The following is a 25,801-nucleotide window of genomic DNA, read 5'->3' as shown; positions in this document are numbered from 1 at the left end:
TCTTAAGTGAGGAAGAGAGAGATTTGAGCCTTCCTGAGATCTGAAATACCCAAAGCAATGCATAAATACATGAAAGAGCATGTTTTTTAATTGAAATATCACTCAGCTGGTAGCACACTAGGCCAAAACTTGAGACAAGGTCTGCTGTAATTCTGCTCAGAGCCGATGGGTACCTCCACACAAAGCATTTCCTCTCACTGTGTCTCAATTTCACTGCTTCTAAAAAGGATAACCTGAAAAGTCCACAACTTTTAAAGTTGCATCCGATAAGACAGTGCAGTATAAGAGCAGTGCCAGCCATGAAATCACTGGATGAGCTGAGGTCTGGTCAGCAGAGCTCTTGTCAGCAGAGCCTCTGATGAAGCACCTACATTTGGGCAGAGCAATATAGAACCAAGAGCTGCTGGAAGTCCTGTTCCCTTCTCCCTCCTCCTGCCTCTGCATTCAGGTGTAAGGATTGTTAAGGATGCTAAAACAAGAACAGTTCTGCTCTGTACTGCATCACTGTCATGTCAGATGGTAATTTTTGTAGAATCATAGAATGGTTTGAGTTGGAAAGGGCCCTAAAGATCATCTTGTTCCACTCCTCTGCCATGAGCAGGGACACCTTTTAGTAAACCAGGTTGCTCAGAGCTCTATCCAACCTGGCCTTGAACACTCCCAGGGATGGGGCATCCACAGTGGCTCTGGGTAAGCTGTGTCAGGGCCTCATCCCCCTTACAGGGAAGAATTTCTTCCTAAGATCGAATCTAAACCTGTTCTGTGTCAGTGTAAAAACATATCCCCTTGTATTATTAATTTTCTTGTACTTAAATCAGATATTGTCAAACATTCCTTAAACCAGTTCTGTCAGGTTGTCAAAAACTGTGGCACAGAAGAACCCACAAGTGAGTAATTGCTGATGTTAATGAGTCCAAGTAAATTGAACTGGTGCTTTCCTGCCTGCTTCCTCTAGCCATGAATTTGGCCTTCAGAATGTCTCATGACCAGTCAGTGGTATAATGTATCTCTGAATGCATGGAATAGGGTGGAACTCTTTGAGGACAGAATCAGGACAGAATTTTCCCCTCACAAAGCCTGAACACACTGACTGATATGTCACTTTTGTTATTGGTATAATTCTGCCAAGAGTCCAAGTTATTGAATGTCATTGATCAGAAAACCAGGAAGTCTTGTTAACAATTATGGATGACAGTGTCAATAGAAGAAAGGTGTATTTGCTGAAACAGAAGATAGAAATATCTTCATTTCTCTTTTTGATGCATGTTTGTCAGCTGCTTGTAACAATGGTCATCACAATTTACATCAATGATGAATCCTTGGATGAGCTGGAGCACAAGACAGGATGCTGTTGTCCCGATCATTTCTGTGACTAAAGCAGGTCACACGTAGCTTTGTAATGTTAAGGACATCCAGATTCCAGTTTTCCACAATGGAGTCCTCATTACTGCCTGAGGACAGAATTTAACACCATGTATTTGCTATCATGACAACAATCTGGGGAGAAGGCAATGAATTAAAAGCGAAAACATGGAGGAAACCATCTCTTCTTCAGAGTGCCACAGAGTGCCACAGCTGCTGCTCAAACCATATGCTCCTACAGGAGGGGGACAGTGGCCTTGGCAGTTACCCAGACATCAAAACCTTCCCAGGACACTCCTCCTCCTGAGAGGCACATGCAGATCAGGACAGGCTGTCTAAACACAGCCACCTCCTCTCCCTTGCTGGGTTATTTTCTTTCTCCCTAGGGGAGCTCCAGCCAGGGGAAACTCTGTAACAGAGGTGGCTTGGTTTCCTCCCTGTTTTTATAGCAAGAACAAGCTACAAAGGCACCCTTTTGATAATGTCCAGTTCTTCAAAGTCAAGTTCCCTGCAGTACTGAAACATATGAAACTTCAGTTCTGCTTTCACTGCAGTTTTATCTAGCTACTGTATTTCTAACACAGCTGGAACACCAGAACCCCAATTTGAAGTGTACAGATGTCAAATAGCAAGAGAAGACACCTTATGACCCCAGACTCTCTGCTCATTCCAAGGAAATGCCTAGATCCTCACTCTCACAGCAAATAATGTATGTTCAACAAGTCAGAGATGCAACATCAGTGGTGACTAGAGACCCAGTCTAGGTTTTCCACCCCTAGGACAGACAGGGACCCAAAGGAATAAAGGTGTCACCTCCTGGGACTTGGGCTCCAAGCAGCTGAACCCCTGCTCACTGTAGTTCAGATGCCAGGCCTGAAGGTACTTACAGGGAAATTTTATTGGCATTAAAACCATCAAAATTGGATTGTACTTGGACACATGCTGGCAAAGTATTTGCAATGGATTCAGAATAGCTGGAAATTGGCCACATCCGCATAATATTCCTAAAGTTGGATAAAATTTAACAGCAGTAAATTAGGAAACTTTGCCAACTCCAAAGCACTACCTCAAACTTGGGCCAAAACGATGTATGGGCACCCAAATGCTCTAGAGGGATTTTTCCCTTCTGCCAAAAACTGTTGATCAGATAAGAGCTGGGCTATGGACCACAGGGATAGGGATACTGTTTCTCAAGAAGGCTGGGCTTTGGAAAAGAGCCTTTTTGGCAAAAACTAAGGAAGTTACAATCAAAACCCTAAAATATTTGCAGAGCTCTGTATAGAGGGCAAAGGATTGCGGCTGCTGAGGCATCTGTGTCAGGGAAGAGCCCTCCAGACCATGAATGCTCTCCTTAGTCACCACTCTTGTGTCTCTCCCCGATGAGTCTACAAAGGAAAACGGAAAAGTGAATTGTTACAGTACATAGAAACATTCCTTTCATAGAGGTATTTGGAGCACAATGAGAGGTGGGAGGGAGAGGAGAAGACAGAAAGAACAAAAAAGTGTTAAAGGAGTGAGACAAGCTGCTATTACCTCTGTCTTTTGAAACGTCTCAGTTTTAGTGCCTGTTGAGCTGAACTGTGAAATCTCTATTTACATCACAGAGCTGGGAAGCTTCTCGCATACAGCAGTGCCCCCCCAAGCACTTCCACAGTGCCCTGCCTGGTCCCTGGCACCCCTCAAACCTGGGACACCCTATGCATCCACCCTGCAGAAGCAGCACAGCCTGTGAGAACCCTTCCCTCCACTTCAGGATTATTTGGTGTGATATTTAAAAGATTCTCCCCATCTCTTAGAAGTGAAGGGGGGAGGATCTGCCTGATTGTATCTCTGACCCTGGCAACTCTTCACAAGCAGAGACAGCTGAGTCACTAATATTTAGAAAAATAACATAATTGACTGTATTCAGGCCTGTGGAGGACCCCTGCTGGGTATTCACAGTTAAGCACTAGCAACTCGGTCACTCCTGGCAGCCTTTGTGACGGGTTGCCAGGGCTGTAGATTCAATTAGATGACCTCCGACAAACTGATTTCCACTGCAAATATCTTTAAAAAAATACATTAAATCCCCAGTAAATACAGTGAAATTGGAGGAGACAGCCCTTCCTACCTCATTGAATGTCCCAAATCACCCCAGAGCCCCAGCTAGAGGCTTGCTGGGATGTTCTGCATGCCCAGGCTCTATTATCACTGCTGCCTAATGTGATTTAGCCCTGTCTGTGGATTGCACTCTTTAAATCTGAGAATGTGACAGTGTCGCGGTTGGATGCATTTTAGGATACAAAATGATGTTGAAAAGGTAAAATATTTTCATGTATCTTTCTTTCCTTGTCACTGGGCAGGGGTGACAATTCTATTACCATTAGTTTTTATTTTTAAACAGCTTTTTTTCCAGTACTAACCATTGGATTATTTTGATGTAAGGAGAACTGAGATTAATCAGATCCAGTGTTTTGTACTACCCATTACAATATGCTGCAGTGATACATTACACTGGAGTATTTATTTTTTTCTCAGTTATCTATACTAAAGGTGATTCATGTGCCACTAAGGCATCTAGGAATGAGATTTTTTTAATTCTGCCTTATGCATGGACTTTTATGATAAGCCTTAAAATAGAACCAATGATGTGGACACTATTTGTTAATACTATCATAATAAAATCAGCTAACACCTAAATTACACTTTGTAGTTGCTTCTCATAATGTCTGCCTCCTCAGAATCCAGGATTTCATTTCAGTCAACATACTCTGCCCTACTAAATTGCTTCTCAGCCCAACTATTTGATTGCTTCTTTTCTATCCTAAATAATTCTGAAAAACTATCAAACCCTCATCTTTCTTGCACACATGCATATTTGAAGCAATAGAAGGGAACAGAGCAGTGCTGCATTCTCAATATGTTCCTCCAGAGAGAAGCTTAATGAAACAGTGTTTTAAAATAATATATCCTATTGTTGGGGTTACAATGAGATATTAATTCAGTAAAAAAAAAAAATGTAACAGGATAACACCTACTATGAAATGATTATCCAGAGAGCCAAGCATTTTCTCACATGGCATTGTAATTATTCTTTCTACATGATGCAAAATAATAAAGTAAGGGTATTTGCAAAGAAGAAACTTTTCTTTACATATAATGTAAATTGGTATATGGAACAGAGAACTCATGGAGTGTCATGATTTTTTTTCTCAATGTTCCCTGCTGAGCAGTGCCACAATTAATCAAGCTTTCTAGGTTTTAGTTAATTGCTGGACTCCAATAAATTGGTTTGTACTGGCACTGGTCCAGGTCTGATAATTTCACAGCCTTGCAAACTGCAGCATGTTCACACAAGAACCTTGAAAGCAGGGAGCTGGGATAGAAAAGAATAAAAGAAACTCTTGTTCTGTGACGTTCCATTAATACTTTAAAAGCCAGCCTACTAGCAACAGTGTCTTCACTGTTTGTTTTTCTCCATGTATTTTATACTGATGTTTTTAATGATGAAATGAAGTCCTCCCTTTCCTCACTTTAAACTTTATTTTGTAGCTGGTTATTCTCAAAGAGCCATTTCTAATTTCACCTTTACCCTCTTGGACATTTCCACTGTTCCCATCCTCTGTTGAGCAGTCCTTGTGACTTTTTGACACAGCTCAGCTATTTTTTCTATCTCTCTTCAATTTTGTTCATGTGAAAGGACCACCATCTTCTGATGAAGGAAAGTTAAGACTGGCTTTATGAACTAGACAAGAGAAAGGAGTGGTGTTCCCCTCTGGCCTCACTCAGTGCTGGTGAGTGCCCTCATGGTCAGTCAGACACTGAGGCAGAGCCCAGCTTGGATTTTCCTAAGCCTGCAGTCCAAATCAAGCAGGCTGGCATCACAGTTTAGTGCAACATGTTAGGGTCTGTTGTAAGTACACAATATTGTTATTAGAGGGAAAGACAGCTCCACAGCCATTAGTTCATTTTACAACTGAGCTCAGTTACACCAAGGACTTTGTCCTCAGCTCTCACTGGTAGCAATGGGATTTTCAAGTCCTCAGCCCCTGGCAAGCTCTGGCTCCATGCTGGCACATATTTGACTTTGCTCTCCCTAGAGAAGAGATCAATCATTTGGCAACTTCAGTTTTTTTACTAATGGGTTTCAAAAGCACTCTCACACCAGCAAATTTCTAAGCAAAATAATTACATAATACCCAAGGTGTTGAGTAACTTCATTATTGTCTTTGGCTTACCAAGGTGAGATTAGCAGCACTAATCACAGTTTATAAAAGTACTTTTGAATTGCAATTGGAGCCTCATTCAGCCTGCCTTGACTCCTTCCTGTCATGCAATGGGAGCCAGGACTGACTGGGTTTATCTGGTGGATGCCAGCTGCAAAGAAAATCCTCAGCAAGTGGATCTTTATCATGGTATGATTAATCCATAAGATTTGTTCCAGCATTTTTTCTGCATAGCAGGACTGAGAGCAAATGACTGGGATTCATTTAAACTCACACATTTTTTTACCAAGTGTGATTCTAGTCAACAATTGCAACAGCAAGAAAGAACTTATGTTGTTGTTATGTGAACTGTGCCACCTTCTGCTGTTTTCAAGAATGTGTGGTAGTGAAAAAACAATGAAGGTGAAGCTGATCCCAGAACTCAGAAATAATCACTATAATCACTTAAACAGATTCTCTGATGTTGCTTTTCAGTTGCTGAATATAGCCTGATTTATGGATTTACACTTTTCTGGAAGCACTAATTGTGCTTCCTGCCCACAAAACACTGCCCATACAGGAATTATAGATGAAAGTTTGAACTGAAGATTTGAACTTGCTATTCATGCATCTCATGAATGTACCACAGAAATCTATAAATTGTCTTGAAGTTTTTTGACATGACAGATATGAGAGAGAATTATAGGATCATAGTTACAGCTGCACACACACAGTGGTGGTAATAGGTATCTTATAAATATCTGGGGTAGATTAGAATAGATTAGATTAGATTAGATTAGATTAGATTAGATTAGATTAGATTAGAAACATTTGCAGATGAACACTTTGAGGAAAGGATGAGCACATGCAAAATTCAGGAGGGCCTCACCTCTGAGTGTATATATTTATTCTACACATTGGGATTCTCAACAGCCCACCTAGCAAAGTGTCATTTACTCTACGATGGAATGAAACACTGTTGCCTTCTCCTGAATTTTCATTGCTGCTGGCAAGTTTTGTGAGTCTCTTCTCACTTGTGTATTTGGAAGTTAGATTTAAAGAGATATATTTTATTTGTATTTTTTGACAGAACAATGAAAAACTTTCAGTCCCATCTAAATATATCCACAGCAAGGTAATGAGGAATTAGGCTGCAGTTTGGCATTTTGCGTAATGCCTGAATTGAAATCTCAGGCTCACTACATCCATCTGTCTTACTGGCAAATAAATAAATTAATTTCAAGTGCTAGAGGACTGACAACACACTGTGGATGAAGTCCATGCTACAGAAAAAACAGGAGGGTGGAGAATGCTCATGACCATCCTATGCCATAATCACAAAATCATGCACATCTGAAGCCCTTTTTGTTGAACAGTATCTGTGAAGCCTGCTTGGTGAACATCCAGATTGTATTCCCAGTATGATAACTGGGGGGGGCTGATCCAAACCACAAAAAGTAATTTAGAGATTTTTATAAAACCCTGGGAATAATTTTTAGCATCTTAAGATACATTTTCCAAAGGGCTTCACTGAATTTATGGGAATACAGAAATCAAAGGACACTCATCATTACGCTAAGAATTTCCTTTCATACATTTTTAGAGTGAAAATTTGACCACAAATAAATAGGAAAAAAAAAAAGACAGGGATATTGTGTCATGTGTCTAATATCTCTCAGAGCTCCATGTCTGTTGCAATTAAGAAAACTCCACATGGTGTGTAAACATGTTAGCATTGGCATGAATCTTTTAGCCTGTTTTTTTTTCTCCTCACAAGAACTGAGAAATAATAGCAGGGTACCCTTATGCTGCTCAGTCACTGTGAGGCACAGCACAGGGACTTGGACTTCTACTGGCAGTGTCACATTATTTATCTGCTTAATTTCCATTATCGTTAATGAGAATTGCATGGATAAATCTCTGTGCTTATAAAAACTTAGGGCATCCTTCAATCTTTATTGCTCACTATCAGGAGCAATTCTTTCCTGCCTGGACACCAGAATGCAGAGCATATTCAAGCAGTGAGTTCTGCTTGGCAGCATGAAGGGTAACAACTGTGGATGTGATGCTTCTCCAGAGCTCTGTGTGTCACACGTGTGCAGCAGCCCTGAACTCCACAAGCTGCAGTAAGAGCTCAGTGCTGAGCAAGAGCACAGAGCAAGGGGCTTGCTAAATTGTCAGTGCTGTGTCAGCCCTGCCATGGGGCTGTGTTAGATGTGAGACAAGGCAAAGCATAACGGGCTGTGGTGACACACAAGGAGTAGTGCTTGTGCTTGTCCTTCTTGGTGAGACTTGGCCAGAGCTGGGAGAAAAGGAACAGCCTGGGCATAGGTGAAGCACTCCCAGGATCCAGGGGCATTGGAAACCTTGCCAGCCCAGAAGAGTCACTCACCAAGAGGCCACCTGTGAACATTCTGTTCATGCACAATGTCCAGCATGTGCCACATTCTCCTGTGGCCTAACAAGCACAACCCTTGCTGCAGCGCTGTGCCATGGGAAGATGAAGGACAGGAAACAGATGCAGCCATTGTATGTGACCAAGAGAGATGCCAGACTGCATCTTCAGTCAAAAGTCCTCAGGGACGTCCCAGCAACTGATGAAGAGCTTGAGCAGCAGGACCAGGACTGGGAGTCAGACTAGAGCAGCCTGCCCTTGGAAGTCTGGGTTTCCACCAAGTTGCCAGTTCAGTGAGTCTCAAAACCTCACTTGAGAGAAAGGTTCTTTCAGCCAGTTCTCTACAACCTAAATCTGCCAGAATGGATAAAGAACTCCAGTTCAAATATCTTTATGTTCAGCAAAGGTCTTGCACCTGAATTAGTATCTCCAGAGGCCATCAGACAGCAGCGTTTTCTGAAACAGTCTTACAGAATGGAATAGAAAGTGCTGGCATCTATAGCAACTTTCCCAAAGCACTCTTCAGGCCAAATAAGGAATTTATTTTCAAAGAATCCCTCTGCAAAAGAATTCAGGTCACACAGTCTATAGAAAATATTTTGCTTCTCATTACTACTACACTGACTAGGCATAAAGAGTACTGCAACAATTACTGTTGTCTTTACACACACTGGACTTTGTATCAGCACAGAGAAGAAAATACCTGGAGAAAAAATACACAGAAAACACTGACAGAGTTGGGTGAATTGTTCTGGAGGATGTCTCTGCAGTAAAACTGAGCTCTGCCCAGGCCCAAAGCTGCATTTACTAAAGTCATGTAGCTGCTATCAACCCAAACTGTTAAACCTGTCTACAATGACCTGTGGATTTCTATTCACCAAGATTTGCAGTAGGGTCAGTTCAGTCACACAGCTGAGTGTCTGTGTTATTCAGAGGCAATTTATCTCACAGGCTGAGCCTGTATGGTCTAACCCAGCACAACACCTAAAGGAGAAACATTCCTACAGCCCCACAATTTAGAAGCACACACATGTGCTTAACTCTTCTCCATGAGCATGGATACCCCTGTGTGGGACTGGAGCTTGCACACAGCAGGTTCTCTGATTTCATGTGCAAGTTACAATCATACTTCTGATTCAGAGTTACCATTTCTTTTTCTGTTTGCCCATCCCTGTTTCATACATAGTGGCTGTCCCTATACTATCAGTCTGCAGCCATAGGCATCACATTGGGAACTAAGAGCTTTAAGCAGTGGTTTTTCCTCAGGAACATGGATTACTGCCTGTGCACAGCAAGACAGAGTGGCAGAGTGACACAGAAGTAGGCATGGAGCAATGTTTTCAAAATGCTTAGCTCCAGAACTTTCTCTTTTCATTATTTAATATTAGTAGTTATAGAGTTGCATTTGACTGACACACAGCCTTGGTTACTCATAAAGTCACACTACAAAAGCCTTAGCAAGTAATCTATCTTTCCTCATGCTAGTATAAGGTTTTACCATACAGTGTACCTTCAGTGTTTTGTCCAGCTAAGGTACAATGGAAGAAACGAAAGTTCTGCTCAATTTTCAGCCTTCTGAAAATATCTACTAAGCCTGAGAGGTGTACGACCTCCCAGCAGTGCTTCCCAAACACCCTGGTCCCAAACTAGGGGAAATAGGTTGTAATTTGTTTCTCCACATGATGTCTTTTCATATCTCACCCTTTTTCTCAGATCATTTGTCAAGAGTTCACTGATCTCTTCTTATTAGTTACAGGGGCTACAAGAAGACAGAAAAAGAATGTTTGACCAAGCATATAATGAGTCATGGGTTTAATTTAGTTCCACCAGAATCTCAATGTGACCTTGAAACCTTCTAACACAATAAATCAGACCAGAAGGTATCAGCAGAAGGTGTCTGGCAGTTCCCAGTGGATGCTAACTCCGTCAGGTCTGCTTCGGGGGGCACCCCGACTAGGAGAAGCCCATTAAAGAGCCGTCTCGGTGTGGAGTCCGCTCTCCACGAAAGCCACCCGCGGGGCTGTGTTCCCGTGGAGGAAAAGTGGCCACGGTCACCCACCCCGCAGGTCGTTGGAAGGCACCGGAGCACGGCCCCACCGCCGGGCGCGGGTCCCGCGGGCCGCGGCTGCTCCGCGGGCGGGAGGGCAGCCCGAAGGGCGGGCGGGCTCCGAGCCCCGCGTCCGGTGTCGCCCCCCTGTCCGCGGCCCCCCATGGCGGAGCGGCTCCACCCCAGCCGTGTCAGCCACGCCGCTGTGCCGGGCGGCGGGCGCGGGGCGCGGGCGAGGAGGGGGCCGGGGCGGAGGCGGACCTGCTCACCCCGCCTCCCGCCGCAGCTCGCTGCCGGCGGGGCTGCGGGGCAGGACCCGCCGCCGAGCATCCTCCGGCCGCGGGGCCTCGCTGCGCTCCTCGCCGGGGCGGCAGGCGGTGGCAGGTGCCCCAGCCCGGGACCTTCCGGAGCACCCACCCCGCAGCTCGGGCGTAGCGGATCCCTCCCTCCCCGCTCCCGTCCATCACTCGGGGGTCGAGGGCTGGCGGCGGCGGCGGCGACAGGACCCCGTCCGTCCCTGCTTGCCCCCCCATTACCCAGTCGAAGGGGACACCTAAAAGCCGCGTGAGAAGATTATGGCAACGTGAGTGAGCAGCGGAGCCGCCTGGCCGGACCCCCCCGTACCCGCGGAGCGCGGAGCCGCGCGGTCGCCCCAGCCCGAGCGCTGTTCGCGGCGGTGTCCGAGCGGAGCGGAGCGGAGCGGCCTCCAGCCCTGCCCCAGGTTTGTGAGCTTTGCTGTCCGAGACGAGGCCCCGGGAAGGCGCGGTCCCGCTGCCGGAGCTACTCCCGAGGCCGCGGCACGGACTCGACGCCTTCCGGGCGTTCCGTCTGTCCCGTTCCGCTGGTCCATGTCCCGTCGCCCCCTCGGGGCAGCGGCGGCACCTGGCCCGGCCCCGGGAAGGGGCAGCCCCGAGCCGAGCTCCCCTCCCGGCCCCGGGCGGGGCGGCGGGCGCTCCCCGGGCCGGCTCCCAAGGGGCGGCTGCTCTATCAGAGCAGCGAGAGCCGGAGCCCGCGGCAGAGCCGGAGCCCGCGGGGGAGCCGCCCGCCCACGGCCACCTCCCGACGGCAGCGGGCGGACGCGCCGCAGGGATAAAGGCTCGGGAGGAGCGGAGGGACAGGGCTCGCGCTGCGGGTGATGGAGGGGAGCGCGGCCGTCGGGGCTGAGCTGTCCCCGCCGCTGCACCGCCGCAGCCCCTGCCAGCTGGCCCCGGCACTGCCATTTTTGGATTTTGCGGGTTTCTTTCACTAATTGTAAAACGTGGCGAGGCCGGACACCGCCTCTTGTAGTTACCAAGCCGGGCTTTTTGTAGGGCGAGGCGTTAAACAGAGCCCCTTCTGCTTTATTTCACTAAGTAATTAAAGTCATCCACACTAAGTAAGGTGTGGATGACTTTAATTGTTTCTACAATGTAGAAAATACACCAATAATTAACAGGTTAATACTAACTGAGATTTTTTAAATCCAGGAATATTTTTAGGACATTGCCCTTTGGGGAAATAAAGGGAGTGTCCTAATAGTGAAAAGTATGTGTTTATATTTGGAGTAACAACAATACAGAAATTAAAGAGAATTAAGAACAACATCAAAAGTCTCCATCCCATTTCTGTTATTAACTCCTCCATCTCACATTACGTACAGCATTTCTAAAAACAAGCAGTCCAAGTTTTGTAATGTTCTTCCTTTTTCAAGACCTGACATTTAAAATGGGTGGATTTCTGAGCCTTTCTATTCCAACTAACCAACCTAGCTAACAGATAAGGCGCTGCACAAAGGATAATTGTGTGCCATTTATAATTATTGTTTGCTTAAGCAATCCCTAAGAAGGCTGAAATATTTAAACATTCACATTTCTGCTAGTCCCAGTGATGTGCTACTGTTGTTCTGAATGCATGCATGATGTCCTGGGACTAAATTATGAGGTTTTAATGTTAAACAGGTTTTTAAAAGGATGTTTGGCTTCAGAAATGTCCTATGTGATTTGAATACTGGAAAGGGAAAAATTACTTAAACTCTTCTTCTGAAATTGAAACATTATTCTCAACTTGCAAAATAAATGGAAAGTTATGTTTTGTTACTGAATAGGGACTTGCTTTAAAGAAGGAGTTTCTTTAAACATTTTCAGAGGCAATTTGCATTGTTTTGAATGAGCTTACTGAGTACAGAGTAGTGGCACAGGTTTAGTTAGTTAAGGAAGATGTCCATTGTGGTTGTGGTTTGGGAATACAGAGAATTCCTGAACAGTGAAGGTAATGAAGCTGCTGATAAAATCAGATTACATACCCTTTGTTACAGTATCCTAGGTCTCAACAGTCTTAACAGGAAGATCTTAATTTTAATGGCTTCTTAACTTACTGTTTAGTTTCTTTAAGTTATCCACCACTTTACTTATGCCTATATAAATTATTATATTTGCTTTGATATCTGTAAGTTTGAACATATTTATATAGAGTTCTGTTATTTACATGAAATCTGAAGAGGCCATATTAGTTTACAAAACAGTAAATAGTTTTTTTCATTTTTCCATTAGTGACTCTTTTTGGGGTTTTTAAGCTTCTGTAAAACTAATAGTGAACCCATATCAAGGCTTTTAAAATCACACCCAAATCTTTCCAACATTGTAAGTTATGGACAAGTGCACTCTTGGAAGATAACATTTTTGCAGTGAATGCTTAAAAGCATTGGAGCAGCAAAATAGTAGAATCTTAAGTTGGCTGTATTTAAAAAAAAAAAACTTTAGTTAATTAGTTAATTATTTCTGTCAAATAATTCACTTGTTAAACCCCAGAAAAAGATAAACAGAATGGCCCATGCAGCAAGTACAATACCAGCTCTGCACCACACAGAGAAGAATAAATTAAGCTTTGCCCCACATGCAGGATTTTGACATTAAAGATCTACAGGAATGAAGATGCCAAGTCATTCCCCCACTCTGCTCTCAGCTATCAAGGCAGCAGAAGGGTTAACTCTAGAAAAATTAATTCTACACAGTACCAGAACAATAGTGGTGGGGAGAGGGGCGAAGGGGAGAGCTGAATAGTGCTGGAAGCCTATTAGATGTGGTCAGGAGAACTCCCACTGCTGCAGCAGGGCCAGTGGCTCACCCTGAACAGGGATTTCCACAGGATCTCTACTCCAGGGACACCAAGGCTGACTTTAGGATGAAGCAAACATGTTGCAATTGACACCAAAGATACTTCTGAAAGTGATGCTCTGCAAGAACATAGCCCAAACTAGTTTCCTGGGAAAGAGAACTTTTGGGAATTTAGATTGCTTCCTTGACAGATTGCTTTGTGCTTCCTTGACAGATTGCTTTGAAATAAAATAAGGACATTTTTAGAAGGAATATCCAGTTTTCAGCTTTCATGAATAGGAATGTGTCCCTTTTTCCAAAAATTAAATTATCTGAAGACAAAGCTGTTTCCATGAAAGGAAGATGCATGATAAGATATATTTTTTTTTTTGTTCTGGTAGTTTAAGAATTCTGTGTGCTGGATGAAATAATTGAGTATCTTACAGGATTTTACTTTAATTAATTTAGTATTTTTTCCCAACAGCTCAACATTCTCTTCTTGGAGGCTCTTTCTTTTCCTGTTGATGATAAAGATGGAAAGAAAGTGGATATTGGAGGATTTTCATTTTATCTTTTTTGGTGTGCTCTGTCTCCTTTTCATAGATGGAAGTAAACTAGAACAAGTAAAACGTAAGTAGACTTCAAGCAAAGCTGTCACATTCACCTAAATTGGGCATTTTCCTTCTATTTTCAGATGTGGTTCAGAAAAGAATGTCCTAAACCTTCTAACATTCTTCCTCCTTCTAATCCTGTATTTAGTGGAATCAGGCCACAGCCACACTTGGGGTACATTTTCCTAAAGCTGTACAGGTTATAGTGCATCATAAAGAACATAACACATCCCTTGGAGAATCTGTTTTATTTCAAATATCCTGAGTCAAGAGTGTGCTTAATTCTATTTAGTAACCTCTGTAAACATCTGACAGATTATCTGGATCTGTCCCATGTGTAAGACTATTGTGCTAAACTTTTCAGCTAGTGTAAAGCTTGTCCAAGACTGTTCTGTCGTGTTGTAAAAACAACCTCATATGAACTGGATTAGATTCTCAACATCCTTTGAGAAAAGAATTGAAAAGATTACAAACAAAATAAAGGGAGCATTTCTGTAAAGCCTGTCATCTGTGGGAGATGTTAACATATTTCAGAAATCATGGCAAGGAGGAATAGCTACCCAAATAAACCTAGGAGTTATTGACTGCTTCAGCCTTGTTAGTAGGTCTCTGGAATGCTCTCCCTACCTGCACAGGTGGGATTTTGGCCTCCTTCTTAAAAAAGACATTATTTGCCCTTAAAAATTTTTAAGTATCAGCAGGTTCTGCTTCCAAGGAAGATGCAGGGAAACAAAAGAGAGTGAGTTCCAGAAAGGCCCTCTGCCCCACTGAACTCACTCACAGAAAAACCATGTGCAGGAACCTTGTTCAAAGAAGGAACAGTGAGAAATTGCCAAACTCCAGCTGTCTGCTTTTTCACATCCTGTGTTCCATTTGTCATGCTCCTGTGTGAAGGGAAAGCAGATCAGAGCTTCTACTAACAGTCCCTAGCTCTGGCTACTTTCTTCGAGCCCAGTGAATGTGAAGACTGTCCCTGGCTTGGATTAGCACATGGAAGATGGGTATTTTGTTAAGATATCCTGAAGTATCATCTATACTGTGGGTAATGAATTAAACTGAACTTGGATATCATTAAGATAACAGAAAGGAATTCCCTCATGGAAACACATGAGAAACACCCTTTTATTGTAGAGATTTGGGGTTTCAATGTGAAACCATAGTGTGGACAATAATGTCAAACTTGTATGTGGATTTCTGCAAGTCTGTAACTGCAAGATCAGAAGTGCTTAGTGAACAAAAGATCTTAGAATATTTTGAAAGCTGATGCATAAATGATTTCAACATCTCTCTGTGGTACAACCTGGGATTTTCTTGAGTTGGACCAATAGCTTTGGTTTTGCAGTGAAGAGGTTTTGTTTCCTATAAGCCTGTTTGAGTGATCAGGCACTTAAATTTTCTTACCTAAACAGGTGAAAAGATGAACTCACCTGTATGAAAGCCATTTAATCATCATTTCAGGAGTTGCAATTTTGGAAAAAGGGGAGGCCATGTCATTTATTTTGGGTTGAAAGTTAAGAAAAAACAGCATGTGGAATTAAGGGTCTTTCTGTTGTGTAATTCTCCAGGAAAAGAAAAAGTAGTTTACAGAAAACTCTGCACATCTAAATATACTTCATAAACATGGAATGGAAATTTTCATTCATAGCTTTTTCAATTCTTTACTGTTTTACAGATTCAGATACATACTGTGTGTTTCAAGATAAGAAATACCATGTAGGAGAAAGATGGCATCCTTATCTAGAACCGTATGGCCTTGTTTACTGCGTTAATTGTCTTTGCTCAGAGGTAGGACTGCTGAGTTATTGATCCTACAACTCCTGCTTGCTTCATTGACTAGAATCCTTTCTCATGTAGCTACAATTTGACAAAGCCCAAACCTATTTTCACTAGTGGGTCCTGGTCAGGCTGCAGGAAATAGAGGCAGGTGATCCTAGTGAAAGGAAAATATTAACAGAGAAGGCCAATACTGGCAAAAAATTCTTGCATAGCATAGACAAAACAACTCCTTAATTAGCCAGAAGCTTTGTGGATGCTGGGCTTTACATCTCAACTGATCAGGCCCCACTACCTAAGTATAATCCTTGCAGTTCCACCAATATGGATGAGTATGCTGAACCTGAATTTGGTACTTTGATCTGTGTACACTGCAAACATCTTCAGTCAAAGCATCTGCTGCCCTAAAGTGCTGAAGGAACAGGCTTAGATATCACTGTTAGTAAAAGTCACTCAAAGAAGAATGAGATGATGAAACATGAGAAAAGGTTGTGGGGAGCAGAGAAAATTGGATAGAACATGAAAGGGCTCCCATCAGTTGATGGCTGATGCAAAAACACAGCAGTCAGAGATCCCCATAGTATGTCAGATACAGCTGGGAGGAGGCACAGAAATGAGGGCAGTTTATGTCCCTTAGAGTACTTTAAAATAAACAATAAGGGATCTTAACCACTAACACATGAGACACTCCAGATGCTGAGTTCTGTCTGCTATATTTAATGAAGAATAAAGTATTCCTTGCTATTTTTCCTCCCTGCAAGTGTAAAATATTGGGCCTCTGTGCAGCATTTGCTCTGAGGGAATCTGCTACTACAATTCAGTACAGAGATGCACAAACAGTAGTTCCACAAGTTTAGCTGCAGAATGCAGCTGTGAGAGAAAAAACAATGTAGTAGGAAGGAAAGGAAAAGTCTTTGTTTAGAGCAAAAAGGAGTTTCCACTCAACTTTTGCTGATGTATATGCCAAGTTGAAAACTCCCTCAGAGTTTGTGTGGAGTAAAACACTCATTAAATCACTGGAAGAATGTGTCTTGGGTGGGGAAAAAATTAACTGGAAATCTTAGAGATCTGGATACAAATAAATGCTCAATGGTTTTTAGAGAGATGTTGGACAGTTTGGAAGGATGGGAAAGTGCCTGGTCAGCTCCTCTAGACAGCAACATTGCTGGGACCCAGACACACCCACACACTATGAGCCTCCAAAAAACAGAGTCTGTTTTATTTTTTCACTTGGGTGTGGAAGACAAAGTGATAGTTCAGGGCAGCAGGTTTAGTAAAGAAGGAAACTGCTTATGGTACCTTCCAGTACATGCAGCTCAGAAGTGGATTGGACTTTACTCCCTTGTTTGCTATGTTTTACCTTTGGTGTGCCATGAGGGTACAAAATGTAACCTGGGATAATTTCAACAGTGAGGATGCTGAGGGATCTCTTGGATGTGGCTCTTGTTGTCTAGAAGGAAGATGATTGCAAATAACAACTGTAGCATCCAGTCATTTGAGTTTTGTCCTGGCCAAAATCATGCCCTCAGAGCACTGATCTACCATAAAAGCTCCTGAAGCTTCATCAGTTTCATGAAGTTTCCTTCAGGAAACCCTCAATAATTTATAATTTTAGCAAAATAAAGGCATTAGAAAACATATCATGAGCACAAGCACAGATCATAAACCTGACATATGACAGTGTAAAAGATGAAAGTAAAGTGTGCCACAGACAGCAAGTCAGAGAGATCTAAGTCAGAGATGTGATGGCCTGGCAGGATCTGTAGAGAGTCTGATGCAGCAACCAATTCCCTCACACTGCAGAGAAAAGCAAAAAAATCCCCAGGAGTCTTTATGTCCAGTGTATCAAAATGTCTTTGCTGGCCACAGACACTGTGATTCACGTGATGTGTGCACAGAACAAGTCACATCAGCCAGGCAGCAGACAGAGATCTCTGCTCTGTCTCTAAACAGTCAGTCTGTCTGTCCATTCCCCCAGCACACACACTTCTGATGTTTAAGAAAAAGGCAAGGCAAATTAACTAAACAGAGGCCAAGTTATACAGCCTGGCACTAAAAAAAAAAAAAAGCTTTCCTGTTTTTGTGTGTGTATAGTATTGTATTTTTACAAGTTATAATTTACATACTTAAGCCAGAATAAAACTAAACATACTTCAGTGTTCTCACCCTGTTCCCCCTTCCTTTACAACCCCTCCTCCCCCCCCCCCAGTTCATAGTGGAGCCTGTTGACTGTTACTGTCAAGTAAAATAGAGCTCTCACAATTTGTCAGATCATTATTTTACTCCCTAAACCAGTTTTTTAAAGCAGTTTTTTGCTTGTGTTCACAGTCATATCTGCAGATCTCAGGCTGAATGCCTGCTCTCCACCCTCAGCACTGCTAGCCCAGCTTTGGGAGAGAGATCATCAACACTCTCTGGTACCTGATGAAGAAATGTGACCTTGGCCCTGGCTTAGAGAGACTGACCAGCACTTGGGTCCTGCTCTGGTGCTGGGGCTGTTCTCCCAGCTGGCACTGTGAATGCAGGTGTAAGATCAGTCTCACTAAGCACAGGATCAGGTTAAATAGCTCTGTCCTGAGGCACACAGTGGAGTCTGGCTGGCAGTGTGGAGCAGCAAAGTTGGCCTGCAGAATTTTATCACAGCTGACCATGCACAGAAAGTAAAGATTCACCTCAGGAGATTCCACAGGACTTAAAATGAAAAAGAGTGAGGTCACAGAACAGGACAAGTCAGCAACATGGAGACAGGTCAGCAGGCAGTGCCAGCCTCTCTTCCACAGTAGTGCTTCACAGGCTCCCACATCTGCTGGGCAAGCAGCTGTGCAGACCAGGGATAGCCCCTATCTGTGAAGATCCTACAGTCTAAAATTTGCTCCTTTTCTACAAAATCAGTATATTTCATTTCAGTTCTTATTGGAAGCAGATGGTGATAATCATGTTTAGTGTCTCTTTCCAAAGCAGATGCACAACTGTAGTTTGTGGCTAGCAATGATCTAACAGTAGGATTCCATCCTGTGGTCTGCAGATATTTGTCAATGAATTATTTTGAAAGGGATGAATAGAAAAGCCTGTACCTCTGCTGTCTAGGGAACTCTGCACATCCACTGAAAACATTTCAGTGCTCCAGAAGGCATATGAAAATAAAGTAGGTTTAGTCCTGACACCACCTAAAACTACAGTCATAACTTAGTATCAATGTTCATGCTGAAAGATCTTTCTTGTTATAAATATGAGCAACTCAGAGTTAAATTAAGAGGATGAATTATAGATGGGAAATGGGAATTTGAAATGGATAGTCTTTTCTGGTTACAGACACTGGAGAATGAAAATTCCCTGTGTTTTAATTATAAATCAAACTTAGATGTGGTCAAATAGAATATTATGTTAATGACATGAATAATGAACCCTATTCCCAAGACTTAACTCATGTTTCTTAGAAAAATGGCTACTTACCATCTGGGTTTTTTTGTCTACTGGGAAAGCAATAAAAGGAAAACAAAAGACTCTCCACAGTTTTCAGGAGCAATTACAGATGCTATTGTCTCTTGTGGTCTTGAACTAACCCTCAGTAGGGGATATCTCAGAGATCTACCATTTATCCATGTCTTGGTTTTGGAAATGCAATTCCTAAGCATAATCTGCTCAAAAGAAAAAGACAAATGGAAAGAAAAAGAGAAATGGAGATCGTTGCTATCCATTTTTAGTCACTTCATCTGATTTTAAGGTTTTTTAGGATTTCTGACCTCCAGCATAAATTCAAAGGCAGTGGAAGTATCTGGGCATATCTCGGTGTGAGTGAAACCAGAATGTTGTAAAAAGGCTTTAAAAAAAAAGTTTGGATGTAGAATAGAGAACACAGAAATTTGTAAGACAGTGCATTTCATTAAAATACTATGTACTATGTTCCATCTGCAGAATGGAAATGTTTTGTGCAGCAGAATAAGATGCCCAAGTCTACACTGTGCTTCCCCTGTGCATGTACCACAGCTGTGCTGCCCACGATGCCCAGGTAATTCCTATTAGTCACAAATAGTCCTTTCTGAAATAGTTATTTAATGTGCTGAGTAACAACAAAATTAAATATTTGTGCTGGAAAACTTCTATGAAGTAAACATCTTCCTGTATCCATTCAGGTCATGAGAGGCTTGTCCTACAGTAAGTTACAGTATTTCCCGTGGTGTTTTCTGTTTAGGAAATCAGAAGTATAGATTTGTGAAGGGATCAGGTAAGCTACCAAGTCCAATCCCCTACAATCCAGGCAGGAAGCAGCAGTCCTTTCATTGACTGTCCATTCCAGACTCCTTATCTCTAAACTCTGTCACAATAAAACACCATCCCACAATTCCTAGGTTTCTGGTTTTGGTGCTTTTCATATGAGCAGACCAAAATATATGGTTATTTGCAATGGCTGTCTGTTAACAAGCAATTCAAAATTGCTTTGGCAAGTGTGCATTTGTATAGTGTCACTGTACAACCAGTCTGGTAACGTTTACCTTTTACATCTCAGGTCCAGGCATAGCTTCATAATTAGTAGAGACTGTTGTAAATCATAGAAGCAGTGCTGTGGAAGTTTATGACTATATAAATCCAATTGGATACTGTATAGTAAATTCTCCAGACTGTACATTTATTATATGCTCATTATTAAGAGCCACTGTATGAAAGAGACTAAGCAGGATCTTTCACGAGCCTGTTCCAGCATTCCCGACATGGCCTAATGGCTGGGAGATTGACTGGGGCTTTTCCCTAAATGCCTGTCTTAGTGGCACCCCACATTTCCACTTATAAAAGAGTATTCATGCAGCATCATAGAAAGGGGTTTTATTTGGCTTTCTCCAGAGAGTTTAATTGTCTGAGGAAAGCAGCTGTTCCCTGAGCACAGCCTGTCAGCAGGAGGCAGTAAGTGCACAAAGCCAGAGGGACATGAGTGCACAAGAAGGTTCCTGTTCAGGTGGGATTGATGTGTTCACTGCACTTACTGGATAATAAATGGTATCCACATACCATACAACGGTATCCACACATCAGTTTTGGGTTGGACTCATCTGCCCTGACAATTGTTTACTCTCTCTATCAGATAATGTGTATCAATATCTGATCTAGGTATCTAGAATCCTTTTTTTAACCAATGACAAGAACCATTTTGAGCTTATAACTCATCTGATGCCGTGATGCTGCTTTTGTTTTAATTTTGCTTTTAGGATGAGATTGAGCCCATTCAACTTTAAATACAACTCTTTGGAGTTGGAACATCCAGTGGAATTTTCTTAAAACATCCATTGGAGTTTTCTCTATAATGGTCTACTATGTAAGAAAGAAAATTTCTAAGGCAAAATGCTTTCTTTGGCAAACTAGAACTTAGTAAAATAGTAAGGTGCTGGGAACACAAATCCCTCTTTTGTTTCCAGATCAAAAGAAGGACTGGTGTGCTGGTGTGCCCAAAATCTGTTTTTCCAGCTAATCTAAGCTTCAGTTGGGAAGACAATAATCTAGATACCCTTTACAGCTGTTGGAAACATGAGGGTGATTCATCCTGTCACCCAGAATGAGAAGACTTTTTTCCCTGGAGACTCCTGTCACTCTCCACTGATTATTGAGGGAACACAGGAAAACTGGATGCTTATTTTTTGACAGTTAAAGTTAAATCACAGAAATCCTACTCAATAATTGGCATTTGCAATCAGGAACTTTTTCTACTATTTTTTAGTATCTCTGTATTGTATTTACTATAGAAACATAAATGCTTCTAGATTGATTGGTTTTGCTTCAAGTGCTCCTTGGCAATGAACTGTTTTGGCTTTTTTCTGTTCATGAGCTTGTAAATGTCATGATACTTATGAAGATTTTAAAACATTCTACAATGATCTAGTAAGGAAGAGTAAGGCCCCATGTAAACTCTCATATCCATTTTATCAAGTTAAATTCTTCCTATTCATAGTCTTCAGCTGGAATTTTGTACTCCTTGTTTAAACTGATAAGTATGGAAAATTATCAGAATGTGCCTTTCTTGAATTGTGATCTGTTATCTTCTCTTAGCTGTTCATAAAATCTATTTTTAATCAATCTGCTACAAATGATGGGCCGTTACATTGCTAGCTGTGCATTGTATCATTAAAAATGTAAATCCCACTAAGGTCTGTTTTTCCCCTGATTTCCCCTATGACAATGTTAGGTAAAAGAGAACCAGGAGTCTCCTGTGATTTCAGGGGTGATTTACATTCTGCTTTCTGAAGTGGTTATGTGTATAATATTTGGTGCTCTGTCTTCAGTGGTAATTGTTCATGCCTGATCTGAATAGGTATCTCAAGCATTCTTGCAGATCTTGTGCCACCTTTCCATTCCTATGTGTCCAGCATACAATGTCTTTTGTGCAACATCCCATGATACGCAGGAAATTCACTTCTCTGGTTTTCCTGGTTATTTTTTAATGAAATGTGTGAGAACTCTGGCCATTGGCCATCCATGTGAGTTTCTCTCATAAATGCTCGTTATATTCTGTCACATATGTTTCCCCTCCATTTCTCAAGCTGCATTACAGAAATGAGTAATGCTAGTCAGAGTGACCTGGGGCTCTTCTCTTGCCTCTCTGCAGGCTTGTAGAGTGTAACTGCACAAATCACTGTCTCCTTATTTAATGAAGCAGAGGTAATGCCAGGAGGCAGCATCTTTCATTGGACATTGAACTTCTTAGCTACCTAAGTGAAGGAGCTGTTGAAAGGATTCCTTTGACAAAAGTTGGCACTGCTCTCCCCCTGGAATTAATGTCTTCTGCATCCATAGTGACACTGGTCTCACTGACACAAAGAGATGCAGTGTTTGTATCCTGTCTCCCTGGCACCAGACATCATGAGTCTTAAGTAGTTTTCAGACATATGTTATGAAGGATCTTCTGCTTCCATCAGTGGTTCACCAGCTTCTACCACAGATTCCCTGCTAACCTTTCCTTTTTTAAAATGTATTCTTTCTAGCATTGGCAAAATCCACACCTTATTTCATATACAGATCTAGATATTCCTTCCTTCTGCAGCTCTGAAAAGTATTTTACCATCTGAACTGTATTCTTCTTATCATCACACATATGTAACCAAAAACCTAGGGTCACAGGAATTGGGGCTCTTTTTACACAATAGTGAGACTCAAAGGACATCACATGCTTCTGAGCTTGATCTCCTTCCTTCCACCTCAGGATGCTCCAGACATCATCAGAGGAGAGGGGATTTGTAGTCAGGGAGAGAATTCACCATCATTCTCAGATCCGGATCAGCTCATGACCTAAAGTGGACTTCAGAACTTCTGTCTCCTGCCATGAAAATAAACTTCCTGTCCAAGTTCTTTGAGCATTTTTCTGTGGCTGTCTTTTATGGCACTTCTATGGACAGTGCCTTCAAAGCTGGAACATTTATTGTGGATTGTATAATTTCTACATTTAACCATTATAAATCAAAATATTTAGAGTCTAGCTGAAAGATCAAATATGTAAACCTAAGAAAAGCTTACATCAGAAGCAAAAATTCACAATTGCAGGATTCAGAAAAGGTTTCTACATTCCACTTGCTGGTTTGATTTCTCAGCAGATAAGGCTGCATGCTGATGTGTGAATCAGCCCATCTGGCTCCAGTGTTTTCTAAGCTTGCTGCCCTGACTAAACACACTGCCTTCCAAGAACATTCTTATTGCTAACATGTTTAAGTTTAAGCTTCTTTGGTACTATGGTTTTTCTTTATCAAATTCAAACCACTTTTCTGATGTACTTTTCTTCCTCTTTAGATACAGAAATGCCAGGTGTCACCTATATACATAGCAGGTCTAAAAATGTACCAGATGAGGTATCTCACAACAGTGGGCTGAGAACATCACCTAAATATGAGTGAGGCTCTGTCTGCATGGTAGACAGCAGCATGGCCCAGTAATACCTGAATTTTTGAACTAGCTATTTTAGATCCTGGGACAGTGCAGAACTCACTGCACTGCAAAACTTGCTGAAGAAGCAGGAAAAATGTGCCTGCCATGGGCTCAGTGCTACCTTCAGCAGTGCCTGAGCTGGTCCAGGTGACAGCCTACACTCTGCAGTGTAGACAAAGACTCAGCATTGCAAGGTGCAGGGCATGTTGACCTGACAGACATTTTGTCAGTAAATACAGAACATGTGTGTAGTGCAGCACATCTTGCACTGAATTACAACCAAAATCTTCAACCCTTCCTGTTGGAATGCTCTGGTGGAGTGATTTTTCCATTGCAGAATACACATTCATTAAACCATTTGGTGAAGAAGCTTTGGGTTCTACCCACCTCACACACCAGAGCCCTGAGCCTCTCAGTTCTAATCTTACCCTTCCATTCATGAACATTTTTGGGATGGAGGAAGGGATACTGTGCCCAGATCTTCCATCCTCTATGCAACTCTGCTTGCTACCACCTACCCTTCTCATATCAGCAAGAGAGAGTCCTAACAAGGGGTAGTTGTCAGATAGTTAAAATTAACTTTTATTTGGAAGTAAATTTGTTTTAGAAATATAATGCTATAGGCATTCTGGGGAGATGTCTTTTTCTTATTCATATGTGCTTAGATAATTTTATTTGGTTTGTGATTTGCCTTTGTCACTACCTTCACAAGGAATGTTTGCTATCACAGCCAGATTGAGGTTATTGCTCGTTTCCATTCTGCTTTTTTGACCATAAATTTTTTTAAAAATCTATCTTTATATCAGCATCCAAAATGTATGTGAAAAAATACGTATCTTCCCACATGGATGACAGAACTTCAATTCTTTGGACTGACATGATAGGATAGGATAAGCTGCTCAGAATTTTTCCAAGATAACTTCCAAGACCTTCAAAGAGACTTCAGAGAGGATTCAAAATGTACCAAAGCTTCATTTAATTTGTTTCCTCAATGGTAGAGAGATTGGTGGATTCATGTAATATTTTAACTTGAGAGCAGGAATTAAACTAGAGCAACCTAGAAAGTGTTTTATGAGCCCTTCAGAGTTTCTGGGCAATTGATAGGCAATTTTTTATGCAACTATAAAAGAAAACACAGGAAATTAATCTGCAGAAAATATATTAAAATGATGTGAAGAGCTTGACTTTAGCCCTAGAAAGCTAAAACACAAGCAACAGCCTTTTGAATGTTTAAACTGAAACTACATCTTTGCCTTGAATCTGGATGGAAGTTCATAGTGTCTAGATAAGGTGCTACTAGTTCCTTCAAGCAATGAATTTCATACACTTTCTACAGTCTGACCATACTAAAAACTAGCTGTGGTGATTAACTCCAAATTACCCCGGAGTTTTTAGAGCTTAACCTGGTCCTTAAAGTTATTTTAATGTAAAGCATTTTGTGGCTTAATATCGTTGACACCTGCACCTCCAAGAGGCACATATGGATTTTATTTAGAGCTGGTGTTTGCAGTTTTTGGATAGTGAACAACTTTTCCATCCACATTTATTGTCAGCCTCTGCCACTACTTGAAAGACAACATCATTGCAGAGCTTTATTTGTTTTTTAAAGGAACCTGAACACATAATTTTAATTTGTTATATTACAAATTTACAAAACAGATTTGTAATAATTTGGATTATGATGCATGACTGAGGGAAAAGGCTAAATGCACATGGGCTGAGGCTTGATCCACTTTCTACTGTAGTCAATCAACAGATTTCTATTAACTTTGTTTTTGGACTCAGTCTTCTCTGAGAACAGATGCAGTTACTGATGATGATATAGTCCTTCTCTCTAGAAATCCTAAGGAATATGGTAGAAATATGAGGCAGAAGATGAAAGGGGAAACTGCCTTTTTGCTGTGCCACACAGAGTAGGTGTTTGGGCCAGGTTCCAAATCTATTTAGTTCAATGGACTTCAAATCAGACCTCGAGGTGACACATTCATGTAGAGTGGAAACAAAAGCAGAGGGAAGGAATTAGGCAAAAGAATTTTTAGTAGGAAAGAAATCCATGGTCTCATAGGCTGTGCTGCAATTCCCCAAGGACCTCCAGCTACAAAGATTGTTTAAAATAATTCTAGCTGACCCCTTGAAGCTAACCCTGCACTGAAACAGTGTAACAGGTTTTCTCTGTCTGAGGTTCCTGTATTTTCATGATATGAGCAATCAGGACTTGGACTTAGTTCTGGTGATGAAGTAGCTCTAGAATATTTGTGTTTTACTCTACTTGATGTGACAGTGGTAAAAACTTCTTTACCACTGTAAAAAAGTCTCCTTTTAGCAGTTGGTGGTTTTGACCTTGAAACAGTTGATTTGCAGTAGCAGTTTATTCCCCCATGTGCTGCTGTTCTCTGGGCTCAGTTTAGATATCCAGCCCTGAAGCTGCACTAGGGGCAAGTCTGGAGTACTTAGAC

At 41.9% G+C, this 25,801-nt stretch overlaps 1 protein-coding gene across 3 annotated transcripts in view; it reads left to right on the top strand.

Annotated features, from left to right (window-relative positions):
• The first annotated feature begins 10,228 nt into the window (after positions 1-10,228).
• Positions 10,229-25,801, top strand: part of CHRDL1 (chordin like 1) — a 38,810-nt gene continuing 23,237 nt past the window's right edge. Inside the window, exons 1-4 of one of the 3 annotated variants that reach the window (XM_071442475.1) lie at positions 10,229-10,709; positions 13,544-13,689; positions 15,343-15,455; positions 19,359-19,452. In XM_071442475.1, the coding sequence (XP_071298576.1) occupies positions 13,584-13,689; positions 15,343-15,455; positions 19,359-19,452 (313 nt within the window). In that variant the 5' untranslated portion in view covers positions 10,229-10,709; positions 13,544-13,583. The remainder of the gene's footprint in view (positions 10,710-13,543; positions 13,690-15,342; positions 15,456-19,358; positions 19,453-25,801) is intronic. The other 2 variants (XM_071442474.1, XM_071442473.1) reach the window with 2 other exon arrangements.

This window comes from Agelaius tricolor, unplaced genomic scaffold (genome assembly GCF_023055355.1).
Source record: "Agelaius tricolor isolate 1412-34295 unplaced genomic scaffold, bAgeTri1.0.p SCAF_17, whole genome shotgun sequence".
NCBI classification, from domain to species: domain Eukaryota; kingdom Metazoa; phylum Chordata; class Aves; order Passeriformes; family Icteridae; genus Agelaius; species Agelaius tricolor.
Note: the sequence above shows the minus strand (reverse complement) of the source record. Positions and strands in the feature narration are given on the sequence as shown.